General features: G+C 45.9%; 3 protein-coding genes and 1 long non-coding RNA gene across 6 annotated transcripts in view; 2 read left to right on the top strand and 2 right to left on the bottom strand.

Annotated features, from left to right (window-relative positions):
- Positions 1-200: 200 nt before the first annotated feature.
- Positions 201-5998, bottom strand: trim110 (tripartite motif containing 110). Its single transcript, XM_019864755.1, has 8 exons — positions 5246-5998; positions 3273-3795; positions 3110-3205; positions 2505-2738; positions 2129-2151; positions 1719-1864; positions 1230-1501; positions 201-544 (listed from the first exon to the last, which is right to left on the bottom strand). Exons 2-8 carry the CDS (start codon positions 3759-3761, stop codon positions 275-277), a joined length of 1530 nt encoding a protein of 509 aa, XP_019720314.1. The 5' UTR covers positions 3762-3795; positions 5246-5998; the 3' UTR covers positions 201-274.
- Positions 5999-6067: 69 nt separating this feature from the next.
- Positions 6068-13976, top strand: sall2 (spalt-like transcription factor 2). Of its 2 annotated transcripts, none has more exons than XM_019864816.1 (3): positions 6068-6569; positions 8739-12539; positions 13051-13976. In XM_019864816.1, the coding sequence occupies exons 2-3, from the start codon at positions 9081-9083 to the stop codon at positions 13336-13338; spliced, it is 3747 nt and encodes a 1248-aa protein (XP_019720375.1). In that variant the 5' UTR covers positions 6068-6569; positions 8739-9080; the 3' UTR covers positions 13339-13976. The 2 variants fall into 2 exon arrangements, with proteins under 2 accessions (XP_019720375.1, XP_019720377.1); XM_019864818.1 differs by lacking the exon at positions 6068-6569 and adding an exon at positions 6582-7588.
- LOC109512812 (uncharacterized) overlaps positions 12103-18871 on the bottom strand; it is a 20664-nt gene continuing 13895 nt past the window's right edge. The window contains exon 4 of one of the 2 annotated variants that reach the window (XR_002167595.1): positions 12103-12174. This is a non-coding gene — a long non-coding RNA (uncharacterized LOC109512812). Of the gene's footprint in view, positions 12175-15871; positions 16518-18871 lie in introns of those variants that run through there. The other variant, XR_002167596.1, reaches the window with a different exon arrangement.
- Positions 14897-18871, top strand: part of mmp14b (matrix metallopeptidase 14b (membrane-inserted)) — a 12998-nt gene continuing 9023 nt past the window's right edge. Inside the window, exon 1 of the mRNA XM_019864819.1 lies at positions 14897-15346. Within this exon, the coding sequence (XP_019720378.1) occupies positions 15245-15346 (102 nt within the window). The 5' untranslated portion in view covers positions 14897-15244. The remainder of the gene's footprint in view (positions 15347-18871) is intronic.

The raw sequence follows: 18871 nt of genomic DNA, 5'->3' as shown, positions 1-18871 counted from the left end.
CCAAATGTGTTTTTCTTCTTTGATTTACTTTATTGACAGACAGTCATACAAACAACCGTCCGTGCTCACGCTTACACCTTGGGACAATTTAGAGTGTTCAATCTGCCTGCCATGCATGTTTTTGGAATGTGGGAGGAAACCAGAGTACCCGGAGAAAACCCACGCAGACCCGGGGAGAACGTGAAAACTCCTCACTGGGAGGCCGGAGCTGGGATAGAACCCGGTACCTCTGCACTGTGAGGTCGACGCACTAACCACCGGGCCGCCGCTCACATCAGACTTTGACAATTGAAATATGGCTGTTGAGCTCCGATTTATAAAGTCCGAAGCCCAAGGACAGCGGTTCAGTGAAGGTGGTGCAGAAAGTGTGGACATGAGTGAGGTTGTTCGATGGTCCCACGTCAGAGAAGGTGACGGTGCCCGCACCGTAGTCCACAGCGACCGCAACTCGTTTGCCAGTCATTTTGTATGCCAGGCGCGTTTTCTTGCCGTCGTGCCAAGCGGCCAGTTTGCTGTCATGTTGCTGGGTCAAACTCCAGGAAAACTGGAGTTTAAAAAAAATAAACAAACACATTTGGTTAAACAAAAAATTGGATTGCATAAAAAGTGTGCTATGGTTTTTTTTTAATGGATGGTTTCATGTATAATTGAGTTCTAATTTCATGTATTGGATGGATTTTATTTACTTATAGAGAACAAGACCAGAATTAAGGAATCTATTTTCCTTGGCTCGAGGACCACATCTGCATTTTGAAAAATGTTGAAGCTTTTGCGGTGACACCAATTGGTAAAGAAGATTCCGATGGGGACCAAGCCCTGTTGCCAATAGCAAAAAACAAAAATTACGAATTTAGTGAACTCTTATCGTGTTTCAAAAGAGTACAAAAAATGGAAATTGGTTAAAAAAAAAAGTTTTAGTTTTGCAAATTGCTGCATGGAGTAGGTTGAACTGTCAAAAAAAAAAAAAGAATACAAATCGGTGAATCAGCGAATTGTGAATATTCCAGAAACTGCTACCCAGTGGAACCTCTGCACTGGAAGGCTTCATTGTGTGAACAACTCCAAATGTCAACAAAAATCCTGAACTCAAATGCACAGCGGGCAAGACAGGTTGGAGGTGTGTTCAAAATGAAAACGAATGCAAAGCAACAATGGAACGTAACGGTGACTTCTTTTCGCGCTTTCTTGACACGTGCCGAAGCGTGACTCCGATTCCTCCACACACGTACCTCGTTGTTACCAAAGGCATTTCCTTCCTTCCCCTTCCTTCCGATACTCCTGTAGCAGATAGCGATATCCCAGAATCCTTCGGCTTCTAGCTCCCAGTAATGAGTCCCGGCCGAGAAACTCTGAAGTGTGAGGACCTGCGGCCAGTGGTCGAAGCGTTCCGGGTGAGCTGCGCAGGGCAGACGTGTTTTGACCCTGGTGACCGATCGCAGGTCATCGGAGATGCTCAGAAGAGGATGAGATGTGTTGGTGTCCAGAGTCAGATGACTTGTCACTGCGGTCAGGAGGAGAAAAACGGTTTACCTTTGGCTCTCGGCCAATACTGTTAACTGCGTTTGTTTATTGTTTCGTTTTTCGTGACCTTCCTCCCACATTCCAAAACCGTGCTACATGTTAGGCTCGTTGAAAACTGTAATTAATCATCGATGTGCATACTTGCATATGTTTTTTTTTTTTACACCCAAGAACAATATTGCGGCGCATTTACTCACAGAGCTCCCTCTTGAGCTCGCTGAGGCAGCGGAGGGTGGCGGTGATAAATTCTCGATACTTGCCCTCCATCTCCTCCAAAATGTGCTTCCTGTCCAAGCTGACAGGTTCTGGTGTGAAAAGGGGACTACTAAGGTCAGCGAGTAACCTACAAAGCAAGAACACACACGTCTCACTGGAAGGACATAAGACACCTGGACTGTATTACATTTTCAATGCTGTTCTGTGTTTTTTTTTTTTTTTGGGGGGGGGTTGAATTGCTGAATGTTAGATTACTATCAAAACACAGCATCGGTATCACATCAAAGACTTTTTTTTCTCAATATTACCATGTTGGATCAATAATCTTGTGGTTGTTGCGAGTACATACAAAGAAAAGAAGACCCGAGACACTTTGGTGCCATTGACTTACTTTGTGTCGTCAGACTGAAAAGCCTGCGGAAAGTGGAATACACAATCAAAGCAACACTGCGATTAGTATTGTGGCCAAGCTGGACATTTCGACACAACTGACAGCATTCGAAAGATATTTTGCACATCATGCCACTGGGGAAATATTTGACTGTGCAAGTAGGATCGGCCTGCTAAATGGATGTTTGTAGCACCGTGCATTCTTACGTTATTCGGGCAAAAAAAAATACACGTTAGCAAAACCTCTTGTTGCTGTCTACTTATTTAATTGTATTCATTAAAAGAGGAGAAAACAAAGTTCCACCATTTTGAAAACTGCATCACGGTCAACGGCAGCCCCCCGCCGTCTTACGGAGCGATTGCGATTGTGATCTTACCCAGATGAGCAGGAAGGGGTCGGTTTCTGCGAGCAGCGAGGTCAAGTAGTGCTGGATGCTCATCGTCTGGCTCACGTCCTCTCTCACTTTGGAACAGTCTTCGTGCACACGCTCGATGATGTGCTGTCTGTCCTTCTTGGTGAGCTCCATGAGCCCCGCCACCAGTTTCTCCACTTGGACCTGCAGCTCCGAGCCCAGGCGCTCCACTTGGGTATTTTCCTCCATCAGACAGTCCTAGTTAAGAACGCGGATCTGAACTTTTACGTAAAGAACGGGGATGATACCAGAGCAATCTGACTTGGTGCAAAGTGTGCGGTGAGCTTCTCGTGACGCTTTGGCATCTTTGCCGCATCACGGCTTTTATCAATCATTTAACCTGAGACCTTTTCCAAAGTGTTTGAACTGAGAAAAACAGAAGGTCCCCTCAACATAACAAATGCCATGACACAAAGTTCAAAGGTTTTGTATATAGTGTAGCGAGTCACTGTGTAAAGCCCACATCCAAGTTGGGTGGCTTTCAGTGTGATCTGTAATCGTCATTTTTGTCACCGGTGCACTCCAACTCGGGTCGAAACATCCGTTGCCGCTGCGTCGTTATGACTCACCGCAACGGTGGAATCAACGTTGGCATACTCTTGGAGGATTTCCTCTCCGTTCTTGACTTTCTCCTCTGACTTTCCGAGCAGCGTCTGGAGAATCACCTAAAAAAAACACACGTCTTTGAGAGACATAATTTCCGAAGCAAAGGGTAACGCCAACAAAACGAACCTTCAGATCCTCTTCCACCTGTCTTAGGCCCTTGATGTTATGCTGGACGTGGCTTCCCTCCAGCAGACAGTCGCAGCACACGTAAACCCTCTCGTCGGCGCAGTAGTAGCGCAATAGCTCCGTGTGTGCGGGGCACTTTCGCTGAGACAGTTGGCCCAGCGGATTCACCAACAAGTGGGTGCTAAACGCGGGTCTTTCCAGGTGGTGCCGGAGGTGTTCCGCACATAGAGACACTTCGCACCGCAGGCACGTTTTGACAGCCAGGTGCACCAGCCCTTCGTCCGCCTCCGGGGAGCAGCAGTCGCACAGCACTTCGCCGTGCTCCTCCACGCACTGAGGGCAGGTGAAATGACCTTTGCCCTCACCGTGGGTGGTCCAGGCCTCTCGGACACAGGCAGGACAGAAGCTGTGACCGCAGGGAAGCGGGTGGCACTGGCTGAAGTTATCTTTGCAGACAGAGCAGGTCAACTCTTCCGTCGCGGATTCCATTGTGAGGCGATGCTTGTCAAGTTCCTAAAGTGAACTAACAACGCAGTAAGAAAAAAAATGAAGCACATCAGTCATGATAGTGGTAAAATAGAAGGAGACCTAAATTGTCGTTGTTACATTTGGAACCGCAGGTGGCCAACATCACCTTTGCGAATGTTCTGAACTGAGTAATAATAAAGAAAAAAAATCCTAATTTAGCGACTAGCATTAGCTAGTATGAAAACTTTTTTCTGATTAGACAAAGAATTTTTTTATTACAAGACGCTTGTGGTTTTGATGCTGGCACAAGATACACCACATTTCCCATGAATCACTTTTGTAGCTGACAATACTGTACCAAACAAATCTCTTAAATAAGGCCATGGATGGGGAATATCTTGCTTCTCCAAATAGGCTGCCATCTTTACCGTTCTGTGGTTTACGTTTCTCCATGTCACCGCAATCCAGTGGCCTATTTTAGGGGGCTGAAGCTCCTCGAAAATGTTCCTAATAAGAACTACCCTAAATTATTTTTTTGGGGGGGGACAAAAAGTTCCAAAAGTTCAATACAAAGTGGCCAGACAATGATTTTGAAATATACACAGAATTCCTCGTAATTCTCGTAAACATGATCAGAAATCTGTGGGTTTCCCTTTTTCTTCAGGACGCCTTTTGCTATCATTATCCACTTCTTTCTACTTCAAGATTTGTAATACTATACTTGAAATGTTATTAATGAAGGTAATTATTAGAAAGTGGAGACAGCCAAGAGATAACATCAAATTAGCCCTCCCCAGATATTTTCATGACTACTATTTTTATATTTCTTTTACAATTTAATTAAAACATCATTGAACAATCTTTAAGGCCCCTTCTGTCCACAAAACAAAACCTAGTGATGTCCCTGCACCAATCCATCTTTTGTTCCGCTTCATTAGACGCAAAGATCCCAATCGGGATCTCAGCCGTGATTGACTTTTTCTCTTTGTTTTTGTATCGGGCCATCTGTGACGAAAGTAACGCGTGGAAAGCACCAATGTCAGTTTTCAAATGTAAAAGTAAAAATTCATCCGAAAAATTCATGTCATGACTTGCCACCAATGCTGAGAGCTCACGTGGCCATTCATAAGCCAGAGTTGAGCTGGCTTTTCGCTGCAACGGTGAACTCCGATAATCATTTCAACAACGTGCTATAAATACCAAGTAAAATACTTCGCTAAACCTCTGCCCTGAAACACAAAATTCAGTAAAGTATAGGAAGAAAGGGCATCGTCGGCATGCATTCTATAAAGCAAGGGTTGAAACACTGACACCGGCAGAGTCTTAAGTGGTTGACTGCAACATAGGGATCAAGAGATCATCCTTGACAGCTTGTAGACCCGATTTACTGTCAGCTGTTGCATGCCCAACCGCAAACACAATCAGTCACACGTTATACCAACAGCAGTTTATAAAATGTGTAAGTATGTGGGAAATTTTTTAAAAAGAAACAGAGAGGTTCTCACCTGTAGGTGTGTCGGTGTTTGCAGTGGGTGGCCATCGATCTGCTCAAGGTGCGAACTATGCTGACCCGTATCTAATCCCGACGGATTCACCCCGACCTCCTTTCGTGTCTCGTTTAACCACTGCACTGGGTTCCGTGCAGTCACGTGACAGCGAGATGGGAGGAGGCCCAGAAACGGTTCAGAAAGTACAATGTTGATTTGTTCCGTCATACAAAGTATACAGTGCTCACAAAAGGTTGCTAGGCTTTCGGGTGAAACTTCCAAGATGAAGCCAAGGCCCTTTGTTGTAAAACAGCAAGTAATTCCCCAAAAAACTGAAACGCTGAACAGTTGTAAATGTGCATTCGAAGGTTTGGGGAAGGTCAAATGACTTCGCAAGTTTACTGGGTAAGGGTTGTCATAAATGTCTTTTCATCGCTCGTTCCAGGCAAAGGCCTCACTTTTTCAGTTGCATGTAGTTGGAGGCGGCTTGAGCAGCCTCTCGTGAAAACCGAATATATTTTATTTATTTTAATCGTTGTTTTTGAGCGACATCTAGCGGCATTTTAGGTCTAAGAGACGTTTTTTTTCTCCCCCTTTCGTCCTACTGAGTTCACACATCACACTTGTTTCCGCTTTATGCGTTGACAAACGCGTAACAGATTCGTGAATCTAAAAATTTTGAAACAGGTAACAAGTCTAAGAAGACATACTTTGTTGTACTTCCCATTTGTACTGTATTATACTTTCAAATACATTAACGCGATGATTTGGAATCTCATCCCAGTCCGAATCTTTTACAACTGACCTGTTCCAAGCCGTCCATTTTTTTTTGACGGGTGCCTGCGCGTGTGTGCGCGCGCGTGTGCGTTTGCTTGCCTGTGAGACGCACTCTGAGAGCCAATAAGGAGGTAACCGTGGTCACTGTTTCCCAGAGGACCGTCTGGCGGTGAGGGTCATTAATTATAACGGACAGACAGTCAGACAGACAGACAGACAAGCCGGTACCGCAGAGAGCGCAGACAGGCTGCGAGACGTACAAAGACAAACAAGAAAACAAGCCTCCCCCTCTTTATCGAGTCCATCCGCACCGCCATGCCCGCCCATGTGTCACCGCAGCACACTCAAGAAGAACTGTTTATTTGTCAGCAAATAAAGAAAAGCGATTAGTGAGGGAGATAAATAATTGAGGGGGAAATGCGGCTATCCTACTGCGCATCCCCATGTGGTGAATAGGGAAATAGTGCGCCAGTGTCCCGTCTGAGAGGAGGCGTCGATCACCCGAGCTCCGGAGTCTCTTCTCCCTTTTTATTATTCCGCAACCAAAATCATCCTTTCAAACATGGTAAGTTATTTTTGCATCGCGAACAAAAAGATGTGTCGCCTGCTGTGGCCTATATGGTGGGGGTGGGGTGCACATCCGGGACCTTTTTTTTCCGGTCATAATATTTTATGAATCATAACTTGTTATGATGTGGGGGCGCGCGCGCGGCGTGCAACAGGTGCTCGTACAGTAGCGGGAGCGCGCATTTGGCTGCCATACATATTTGTGCGCGTGTTTACGACGGACATTGCACGGCCCGCTGCCGTGCCGTCGTGGGGTCGGCGAGATGGCACGACGGGATCTCGCTGGCATCGTGGACGGACTCGTAGTCTCTTTTTGCCAAATTGCGCAACGGTTTATGTCGTACGGTACTTAAATCATCGGTTGGTGTAGCTCGGCGCGATCACATAGTCTGGGTCGGAGAGATGAGCTCAGCGGCTTGGACTTGGTCGGAATAAAAAAAAAAAACATCGGGTTTCCTTTCGTAAAAGCCGTGTTCATTGTGACCTTGTTTGTGAATAACTTGACTCCTCGTCATGCGGGTTTTCTTTCTTCCGCCTGTGTACCTCTGTCCACGTGTTAAACATGTCGGCGTGAGGGTGAAAGGGGAGCATTGTGCCTCCACTCGCTGGCATCATGTGCGGGAGGAGGAGGAGGCGATGCTCATTCAGCTGTGCTCTCTCTCAACGCCATTGTTGCAAATTCCACCTCGTTTCAAGCGCCTTGTTTCCCAGGGTCTCCCTCGGAAAATGATTGCGCCGAATCGTGACAATCGCCACACTCCTTTCGATCGGCGTCTCAAAGACCTTTGTTACAATTGCACTGGCATGAAGGAACATTTTATTCGCGCCCACCTAAGCAAGTGGTTCTCTTGGGTCAAACTAAACTCGCACTGAAAATCCAGGCTCCGTTTATGTGCATCCGTTATGTGCACGCATTTTGATTTGTTTTTTTGTCTGGATCATCCACGATTAGAATTTACTCAAGAGAGGGCAATGAGTCTCGGCTCACCTTTTGAATGCCAAGTAGAAAATGAACAAGTAAGATGTGTGTGTGCGCGTGTGTGTGTGTGTGTGTGTGTGTGTGTGTGTGTGTGTGTGTGTGTGTGTGTGTGAAAAAGGATTCTCAGCTGAGTGAAACAACAATAAGATGGATGGATAGATAAATTTGCTGACCACTTCTCCTGATGAGGGAAGGACTAGGTCATGTTTTCTATAACTATGTGTGTGCATGTCTATCTATCTATACACAATATATATATATATATATATATATATATATATATTAGGACAAGCTCATTCAGATTTACTCACCACCATCTCTGCTGGTTGCCGCATGTTAATGTGCTATAATAATGCAAACAATTCCACACTTAAGGAAGACTGCCGATAAAAACTATCCCTTACATCAGGGCGGTCAAATAGTTCCGGGTTCACCCAGGGGGCCATGATGATGTTAAAACCAAATAAATGTTTAATCGTCTCATCATATTATTACATACGGACAATAGATTGATGGATTTTGGGGAATCAGAAGTTGAGGATGATATTTTGTTCAATTATTGTTTAAGCGAATACAAAAAGGAATGAGAGAATCTTTTAACCAATGTGTTATGTGAGCTTAAAATTGTATTTTCAGGTTATGGTGGTGTTGGAACTGCATTCCGATCAAAGCTCCTTAATTTTTTTTTTTTTTTTTTGGCGCTCAAAATAAGGGGCACTGAAGCACAAACATGCTCATGAAGAAGTGCGTGTAGAATGTTTGTGTGCAGCAACATAAGTGCTCCACTTGCATGCGAAGTGCTTTTTGCATCTACAGTAGACTTATGACTGTTGATGTGGTCGTGTGCCTTCACATCTGTCTCTTGAGTCTTTTTGGGCAAAGTAAGATTCCTGTTGGTCTGTGAGTCATTTGTCTGCCGGGATGTTGTTGTTTTCTTTGCATGCCACCTCCTCTTTTTCGGCCTTTCTGCTCGTCCTTAAACTATATCAGGAATGCGACTGTAGTCTGTAGGGTAGTGGAAAAAAAACTTTTGACAAAAAAATACGGTGGCTAATATAACCCAACGACCCCTTTGAACTTACAAGACATACAGCAAAGACAGCTTGTGTGTGTAAGCCTGTTTATGTGTGTGTGTTTTCTAAGACTGTAAACTGTGCAAACGCTGACATCTTGTTTTACTTTTGCCAGGTGACTCTTTGGCAGTGAAGTCATATCCATTCCACCCAGATCCTCCCTCTTGCTCGTCATCTTTTCTTCTCTCAAGGCACCCAGCAGGTGGTTCACATTCCCACTCCCCTCCCAAGAAGGCCTCCCGGATCGACTCTCTAGATGCACAGGAACCAGAATATTCATTCTCCTCAAACCGGTCCGTCTACCAGGCCCTCAAATACCACCCGTCCCCCCACACGCTTGACTTCACGTACTTAGACCCGTCTTCTTCAAATCTACACCCACCTGCCCCTGGACTTTTGGCTTGTAAACCCAAATCTTCTGCAAGTGGCCTCTTCGAACCTGTCAGGGGGCGTCCCCATGGCCTCTCCCAAATTGGGCTTGTCAGCCACTACCACGTCCTCATCCACATCATCTTCTGCCTCCATGTGCCCTCCACAACCCGGAAGCCCCAGCCGTGTGCCCGAGGGTCCCCCGAGTCCTGTTACTCCCACACCGAGTCCAGGAGTGGCGTCCGCCTCAGCTGCTCCCACACGTGCCCAGTTGAGTCTGGCGCTGATATTGGAGGAGCTTCGGGTGCTTCAGCAGAGGCAGATCAATCAGATGCAAATAACAGAGGAGATCTGCAGACAGGTACTTCGTTTGGGTGGGGCGTCTTACTCGATAGACACACCAACTCAACATCTTCTCCCATCCTTACCTCAACTGTGTCTGGAAGATAAAAGGGCCAGCAGCCCAACGACCCAAACCACCGCTACCCAGCCTTCCACAACTGTCGCTCCTCTCCTGGCATGTTTTTCGACCTTACTTCCCTCTCAGGTGGCCAACAAAACTTCCAAATCAAACAATGCCTTGTCTCAAATCCTGCAAACATGCAAGCCCCAGATGGAAAGCGCGGGTGCCGGTCCGGGGGACAATAGTTACCTGAGAGTGAGCACGCAATCTTCAGACCAATCCGCATCTTCAACCGCCGCCATGACTTCCTCCGCCTATCCACTCGCTTTATCCTTGGCTCTACCGAACCGCTATTTCAATGAGAAATCCCCAAATGACATCTCAATGAGTGAGCACTGCGGCAAGTCCTACCTAAATGCGTCCCTCTCTTCGGTATCCCCAAATGCCCAATATGCTTTGCAATCTCTCTCCGGAACCGCGAACCCTTCATCGACCACTTCCGCTAGCAGTACGAGCCGGCTCCAGCATGCTTGCCGTTTTTGTGGCAAGATTTTTAGTGGGGACTCAGCCCTGCAGATACATCTGCGTTCGCATACTGGGGAGCGGCCCTATCAGTGTCCCGTGTGCCTCAGTCGCTTCACCACCAGGGGAAACCTCAAAGTGCATTTCTTACGCCACCGTGAGCAAAACCCGGAGCTCTCGCTTTCACTCCTTCCGCCATCTTTGTTTGGCGTAGCTTTGCGGCCCGCCGGCTCCACCGATATGAGTCAGATGAGTAGCGTTGGTTGCGGCAATAGTGCTTTGAAGATATCGGAGAAGAAGCCGAAAAGCAGGCCTGAGGATGACATATGTGGCAATGACATGGAGGTCAGCGGTGCCAATACCGGGTTCCCATTAGGGGCATCGGGGGGGTCCACCCCTTGCACGCTCCCCCTGCCTCCAAGTGTGGATCTAGCCTTGATTTCGCATTCCTTGCTTCAACTTAATAGGGCGGCAGCTGTAGCAGCTGCAGTCTCCATTGCCTCCGGCTCATCTTACTCATCCCCTTCCACCTCCTCAGCCCCGTCATCTTCACTAGCCACCTCCTTACTTTCAAATCCGACGTCATCTTCACCGTCCGCCATTCCAGGCTTGCCCAAGGGTTCAAAGCACTCAAATAACGCTGATGAAAACACCCCCCCTCAAGCTCCCATGCTTTCTCCCGCCGCTTACTCCCAGCTGGCCCACCTGCCGAAGCTTCTTTTCCCATCCGGTTCCTCCAGCTCTACCTCAAGTGTCACACACTCGACACTGCACCCAGCTTTGGGGTTGCTCTGCAACTCGTTACCTTCGAATCCGGGCTCCCACCAACCGGCTCCTTCCAGCTTTCCGCAAATCACTTTCCCTTTCGCTCCCTTTCATAAACCTGCGACCACTGTACCGTCCTCCATCGCTGTCTCGATTCCGACATCGGAAACTTCCAAGTTGCAGAGGCTGGTGGAGAAGCTGGAAAAGACGCCTCCGTCAACTTCTCCATGGACTTCTTCCTCTCTTTCCACCTCCACGATGGAAGTGCATTCGAGCAATGCCATGGCCTCTCTCGCAAGTTTGACGAACAGTAATTGCACAAATAGCAGCACTTCTACCACCTACATCATGGCAGCTCCACCCTCCTCGACACCGGTTTCCACATCCGTTTCAAACTTCACCCGGCAGATGGTGGCTGCCCTCGGCATGGGTGTCACAAATGCAAATGCCATCGCAGGAGGGCTGCTGCCGGCACTGAGCATGACAGGTGCAGCCAACAATTTGGCCAGCAATCAATGTGGCGTGTGTCTTCGGGTTCTGAGCTGCCCCAGGGCACTGCGCCTCCACCAAGCCACGCACCTTGGAGAACGCCCTTTCCCGTGCAAGTTGTGTGGAAGATCCTTCTCAACCAAAGGCAGCCTGCGCTCACATCTGGCAACCCATCATGCTCGGCCCCCCAACGCTCGCGTCCACAACTCTTGCCCACTTTGCCAACGGAAATTCACCAATGCCCTCGTCCTTCAACACCACATCCGTATGCATCTTGGCGGTCAACTGCCTCCGGTAGGCGCTGACGATTCTACCTGCGAGATGACGGCTCAATCCAACGCCGAATCTTTGCCGCAACCTGAATCCAACACCAGCGAACAAAAGAATGACTCCAGTAAAACGTCTCAACCGGGCAACTCAACGAGCCTATCCCCAAGTTCGCAATTTGAAAATGCAGAAACTCACTCGTGTCCGATTTCTGACAGTAAACTTGTACCACACACCGCACCTGGTACCAAATCTGTGTCCTCGAGCCCAGACCTCAACCCCCCCACTGATCTTAGCCCAGACCCCTTCATGAATACTACAACACGAACTCCACCAGCAACCACGGATGACCCTCCTTTCCTCTGTGCAAGCGCCCAACCGCCAATCACCCGGCAAACCAAATTTGATGAATTTTCCCTGGTTGACAAAGACGACCGAATTGAGCAAGCCGCCAGGGACCCCTTCTCCAAATCACTTTCACCCATTGCCCAAACCGCTGCATCACATGATGTCATGGCCGTGGACTGCGCCGAAACATCCTCATTTTCTGATGCGGCCGTTATCCCCAGATCAAATCCGCAGGATCGACAAAGCACACCTGCAAATTGTGCCCCCTTTGCTTATAGCTGTCCAAGTACAATTTCTCCTTCAACGCAGAACCAAGAGCTTCCCACCGCTGTCGACACTCCAGCCCCGGATCCAGGCTTGGCCTCCTCCGGGGTCCACTCACCTGAACCTAGGGAAGAAGACCGAGATCAGTTTTGTACGCCACCAACGCCCACGCCAGCAAAAATGCCTGAGGAGCACCCCAAAATGATGTCAGCCTCAGAAAGCGCAAACGGTAGTCAAGGGAGTGATGCAAATAGGGCTCCCACTTTCGCAAGGGAGGCAGGTCAGAATTTTGATTTTGACTTATATGAGAGAGACAACCCAATCGATGGCGTGAATAAGATGATCGGATCCACCCCGAATGAAGCAGCGGAGGTTTCCGTTCCTCTCAGCCTTGCCCCAACTCTCCCGTCTCCGATAGCTCGCCCCGAGAAGAAGACCTACTGCTGTGCCGAATGTGGAAAAGCATACGCTAGTCGCAGCGGACTAAAGGTAGGAAAACGTTTTTTTTGAGCATCAACACGGTATGGCGAATGATTCGATCAACATGTATGGGTGCTGAGCCAAAAGAACAAATTGAAAGGGTGACATCCGTGCAAATATAAGGATTACTTCAGTTACATTTTCATTAACGTGGAAGTAGGTAAGCGCATACATTCACAAACTATCGATTGTACTGTACGTTATGTATGTAATGTCAATACAATTTTTTGTACCGCGGCATCTTGGCTGGCGGTTTGGCTCCAGCTCACTCCTATGAGGACAAGCGGTGCAGAACATGGATGGATAGATGATGAGATATCATTGTAATAGCTGTAATACCTCCATGGGAGGCATGCAGAGTGTACTTTGATCACCCCTTCAAGATCCTCCAAAATGGTTGCGTGCCCACTAAATTGGAAAGAATCCGATCAGATTTCCTGTTTCATGATTGTAGTCCAGTCCCTGTTTTTTTTTTTTTTTAAAGTGAGGCTGATGCTCTTGTTTTATTTTGTTATGCCAGGGGCATATGAAGCACCATGGTGTCGTAACCAAAGCAACGCGCCCTTTAGCCCGAAGTAGTCGATCATGTGCCGACAAAGCTCAGTCTTCGACATCAATAGGTTCCTTGACCATTCCGGCCTCCACAAGTGCTGCGGGTTTCTGGAACCAGTACCAAGCTTTCCTCAACGCCAGTCCTGGGTCAACCGATGATACCGCTCCTGCCAGCCAGGAAACGAACGAGTCTGCAAAATCTCCTTTACAGCCGGAGCTGGAAAAGGGCGCTCCCAATGAAGCGGGAGATGAATGAGCTCGACTCCCTTTGAATGACCGAATACCGCTTCCTTACTGCATTTCATGTAGCCTGTCAATTTGATAGTCACAGTCATGTTTGTATGTGAAAGTTGTGAGTCAGTGGGTTTGGTCTTCTTGCGAAAACAGACTTACTATATGTCCCACAAATCCAATTATTCAAGTAAATCTGTTGTCAGTAATTGCCGTGACAAGACTTGTTAACTAAGCGTGTTTCAATGTTGTACGTCAAATCTGGTTCCGCTTTCTACTCGCCACTGAAAGGTAACGTCTACCTCAGGTATGGTATTAAAATCTGACCTATGACCAAGAGGCTCAAGCAAAAGAGACTTCCTTCAGAAAGAGCGTCACTTTGCAATAACAAACCGGACCAACAATATCCATGCCTCTCCGTGTGGTATATTATGTCAATTGTCTCCGATGTTCTGATTCATACACGGTACAAGAATGCATTGTGAAGTAACCCGAAGCACATCTGCGGCATCTGTGAATCTACTGAGGACATGAACAATATGAATGTTGTTTGGTGCAAAAGTAACCTGTGGCACAAGCTAAAAAGACGATAAACGTTTATGTTTGTTGTAAACCCTACACTCATTATCTCTGTATTAAAAAGAAAAAAATAGATGGGAACAGAAGGAAAAAGAACCATCATCTTTATTTTTGATGATCTCACATTTGAACACACATTTTGATTAAGTTCAATCCATCACTGTGAAAAACCATCGTTGTGTAAAACCTAAACAAAAACAGAATATAATGATGGATAAACGCTTTTCAGTTTGTGGGTTACAAAGAGAAAATATTTTGTGCGCAGTTTTTTTGTGGCAAGTTATTAAAACGAGTATTGTATATTCGTAATAATTATTATTTTTTTAAATTACTTTTGGACTTAAGTACATTTCATAGGCAGTTATGTGTACTTCTAGGTAAAAGAGTTCAATCATATTTTTACATAAAACACCTATAATTCTACATAAGTATAAAATGCGAGTACTTTTACCACCTTTTTGCTGAATGTAAATGTTTTCATTGTTGCGGTTTTATGTGCTTTTAAGCGGTGAAGATTTTCCCGTAAAAAGTTCAAATGGTTGTTTTACAAGACTGGTTGTCGGGGCGGGACTTTAGCACAATGCGAGCGTTAGATGGCGCAAATGTTCCCTTTAAGTCAACCGTAAAGTGCGTCTCAATAATTCCAACGTTTACATTTGTGGTAAAGTATTCATGTTCAGTTTAATAATCGGGTGAGCTCAAAGGGCCATGCATTGTCGACAATGTGGATTTGAAACAGATTCCGTGTAACAAACTATAAACACATCAAACCGATGTATATGCTTTAAATTCAACAGAGCTTGAAAACTGGTCACGTCCGTTTGTCATAATTGTTTCGGTACATACTTCCAGGACAAAATAAGGCGAAGGAACGATGACTATTTTGTCGCTTTGCGTGCTTGGGTACAAGTTCGTTGAACGTGTTGTGCAATTATTTCATGACGTCCTGCGAGCTCGTGGGCGGCCATTTTCTAAACGGGCTGTGGGGGGCGTTGCAAACTAACCACCACGTCTACGTGGGGAAGACTGCAAAAGGGGACGCGGCTAAAAAGAGGGGACACAAGTTAAGCATTTCTACCAAAACAGCTGACTTTTTCCCCCCCCCCTCCTGTAGTCTCCGAAAGCTTCAGTTAAAACGGGAGAAGAATGCCCGTCGTTGTTAACTAACTTTAAATAATTGGACAAGTAACAGGCGCTGGTAGCCGTCCGGATTCCTCCAGCTTTCTTTCTTTCTTTTTTTTTCCCTTTGTTACTCCGTTTCTTTTTGAAGAATGTTTTGACGACGTGAAGACTTCGTCCAATTGAAAGACAAAACGACCTCTTTCTAATAGTTTTGACTCGAGAGTCACGAGATGGCACCGCGGAGGCTGAAACTGCTGGTCCGACTGCTGCTGCTGGCGGTGCTGTTGGACGCGAGCACGCAGGCGGGGACGGCCAAAAACATCAATCCCGAGGTGAGTTTGGATCGAGGTGAGAAGGTGAAAAAAATACAGATTAGGCGGACAGTGGAAAGTACCTCAAAATGGAAGGAAATGACGACAAGACTGTACTTAAGAAACGTATTTAACTGCACCATCAAATATGGAAATCATCACCGGAAAGTCTATGAAAACAGCATTACTCATACTGATCTTGCCGTTGCCGTAAAAAAAATTGGATGGAAATAGAAATCATGATCAGTTCCACAGTTCAAATGTGCAGGCATTTTCAGGAAAATTCCGTTGTCATGCAAGTGTAAAAAGAAGTTAACCACAAAACATCTTCAAGTGATAATGCGTATGGTGATGATGAAGTCCAATTTCTTGTTTTTTACATCCCCTTGTTGGGGTTATTCTAGTTTTGAAATAAGTGTTGCATTAAAGCTCAAGAAAAAGAAAAATAGCCCGCAGTTCATTGGTGATCCCCGAACAGCGTAGTTTTCTGTTTTTTACATCCTCTTGTTGGGGTTATTCTAGTTTTGAAATAAATGTTGCATTAAAGCTCAAGAAAAAGAAAAATAGCCGTTCATTGGTGATCCCCGAATAGCGTAGTCATAAGGTATACTGAGGTTTTGTGTGAAACCATTTCTGATGGTCCTTCACTGAAATTTTTGTGAAATACTAAAAATTTAATTCCAAATCCCCAGATTTGGCCATGGGGGGATTATTTTTTTTTTTTTTGGGGGGGGGGGGAGATTGTCTCTAATGTTGCTGTGTAAAAAGTCTAATCTTGTAGGAACCACGGGATATTTAGAATCTGAAAATACTAGCTTTATCGAGCAAAACACGATTTCATTGCTTTCTTGAAGTTTGCGCTTCGATACACTGAAAAAGGTCAGAACTATGACAAGCGGTATAAACTACAATGCTTGTTGAGTAGCAGACGTTTTGCTGCTGGACTCTTTCAGCATGCACCCAAAGGCACACTTTTGAGAATGAAAAGATGATGAAATAAGAGAAAATAACAAGAAAGGAGACTGTAAGTTGTTTGAATTTATGAGAATTGATTGTTTTTGTGGTCCTTGTGAAGACCGCATCCGCCAAGGATGCTAATGTCAACACAAGTCACAAGACGGGAAGGGCTTCGACCGGGGTTAGCGGAAGCAGCCCATAATGATGATCGCGCTCGTGAAAACGCTGAGGAGTGCTGAGGAGGCAAAAGCAAGAAAGCATGAGAAGGCAAATGGGGAGAAATCTGAGTTTGTATTGTGGTCGGGGCAGAGTCAGAGGCAATTTTTGTGGGCGCGGGAGGGGGTTTAAACGCGTCTTGTTGATAAGAAGCAGCGGCTTCTCAGGTTTTTTGGGGTCTTTTACAGCATGACTTCAACGGCCCGCATGATTGCTTTGATCAACCGCTGGTGCCAAATTTCTTCCTCATTATTATTACAGCTGTCCTGCGTGGAAGAATGTTACATTGGGCTCTGCTGACCTACATTCAAGTGCCCAACGAAAAGGGACGACTTAGAGGAGTCAAACGTAAACAAAGGAACTGGCTCAGCACCAAATTCAAAATCCAGCTTGGAAACCAAAGATGATTTTGGGAGTTTGGAGTTTGCATATGTTTGCAATATGTGAAACGAAGGCCACCGCGACACTCCCTCGCAAAACTTCTCATCGTCAGAAGATAGCAGCCTGTATTCCAAGTTTCTTGGAAAAGAACACCGCGGGGAGTGCGGACCTCCGGCGTGGTTGAATTGCGAATAAAAAGCAAAGATATCCCGTCACATATAAAAGAACTATCGTCTTGGTCATTTTAATGACATTTCACGGGGTCTTGCCTCTTCATTTGGGGCACTGCTTTAAAATTCTTAAATGTGCAAAAAGTACCGCAAGTACAAGGGGTTACTGTTACAGAACATGCAAACTCCACACAGGAAGGTCAGAGCCGGAATCGAACCGTACCACCGTACCACCCCCACTAAAATAGTGATTTAAAAAAAAAAATAGTGGCAGTTTTTGCAAACAGTAAAAAAAAAAAAAAAAACGTTTTTGATGTGGAAGCCACCTAAAATGCTTGAGACAGGTCTGTGTGCAGTAGCGCAAAAAGCCAGTGAAGTCATCGCATTTCATTAAAAGCTAACATCCTGCAAGTCAACATTGATATGGCAAACTTAATAGCTGCCATTTTGGATTCTGGGGACGAGTAAACCTTTTCCCTTGAGAATCAACGGCAAAAATAATACCCCTACTTTTTCTGGATTTGCACCAAAATGTCATGTGTTGACTCAGAAATCCCAAAAAGTTAACCGCTGTTAATAACAAACCATCGAAACAGGCGCCATAAAGCGATTTCAGTCTGTTACTTTTCAGTTGAACATCCGTTGTCGAAGTTGCTCTTTCATTCAAGATAAGCGAGACTGGTCTTTGCTCACATTGTTTCATTTGTGCCCCTTCCAAACATTTGATACAAATCTTTTTTATTTATTTATTTAGCGTAACAAGCTAACCATAATCGCGCAATGCTAACAGCATGAAGACATTTGTTTGGAACACGGAATGTAGGGCGGAAACGGACCTCATTGCTCAACCAAGCATTCAACTTTTAGCAAAAGCTCTTCTTGAGATACAGTCGGCGTCTTCCGTTGTTGCGGCCAATTTCCCGGTGGCTGTTGGGTTGCCGCAATAATCCCAACAAGGATTCTGTCGTGAGGATGTTTAGGTGATGACTTTGCGAGCGGTCATCAGGTTTGCGTGAAGTGTTATTAACACTGACGGCCACCGGATACGGTGGATGAAGTCATTTCCTTTTGTGTGACTAATTCAAGTGGACGGGAAGCGCGACTTTGGTTTTTTTGCTCGGCCAACAAAACACCTTCAAGTGTTAACAAGCTTGGATGACATCTGCACGGATACGAACAGAACTCTATCCCTCTACACATAAAACATATCGAAGGGAATGGCTGCCATATGAGGTCATTTCATGGAAGCGAGATAGAACCGGGGGGAATATCCGCCGAGGACAGTGAGGGGGCTGTTGCAGACCACAAAAGAAGGCATTGTGGCCCTGCGAATGACGCCATTTTTGAAGAGAGATAGAAAAGGAATCATGACCAAGATGAATCGGAATTGGAAGTGGAAGTCCGAGGATCCACTCGTAATTTTATGATGCCTAAATAATCACTTGGGTAACTCATGATATATTATTTGTGAGAGAGGGATTTTTCATTATTCACTGATTGTATATCGTTGTATGTTAGCGGTACAACTCTGTCCGTTTGTTGACATCTGATTTGTTGTTTTTGGGTGGGGTGGGTGGAGGCAATTTTCCCGCACAGACAAGTGATTTATTACGCGCGGCAATGACGTGACGTCATATTTAGTAGACATCTCCAGAAAATGAAATGAGGAACGTCGCCTCCCAAATAATTTATACCTCCTCACACCTTGCTACTCTGTCGATATGGGATGATAAAAAAAAAAAAAATGAGCCCGTACACGTGGGACAATATTTACTTCCATAAACACTGTGCCACTAGACCTCATTTTTTGATGGGGCGGGGC

This window comes from Hippocampus comes, unplaced genomic scaffold, assembly GCF_001891065.2.
Source record: "Hippocampus comes isolate QL1 unplaced genomic scaffold, H_comes_QL1_v1.1 scaffold285, whole genome shotgun sequence".
Classification (NCBI taxonomy): domain Eukaryota; kingdom Metazoa; phylum Chordata; class Actinopteri; order Syngnathiformes; family Syngnathidae; genus Hippocampus; species Hippocampus comes.
The sequence above is the reverse complement of the archived record's forward strand: the minus strand, read 5'-3'. Positions and strand labels throughout refer to the sequence as shown.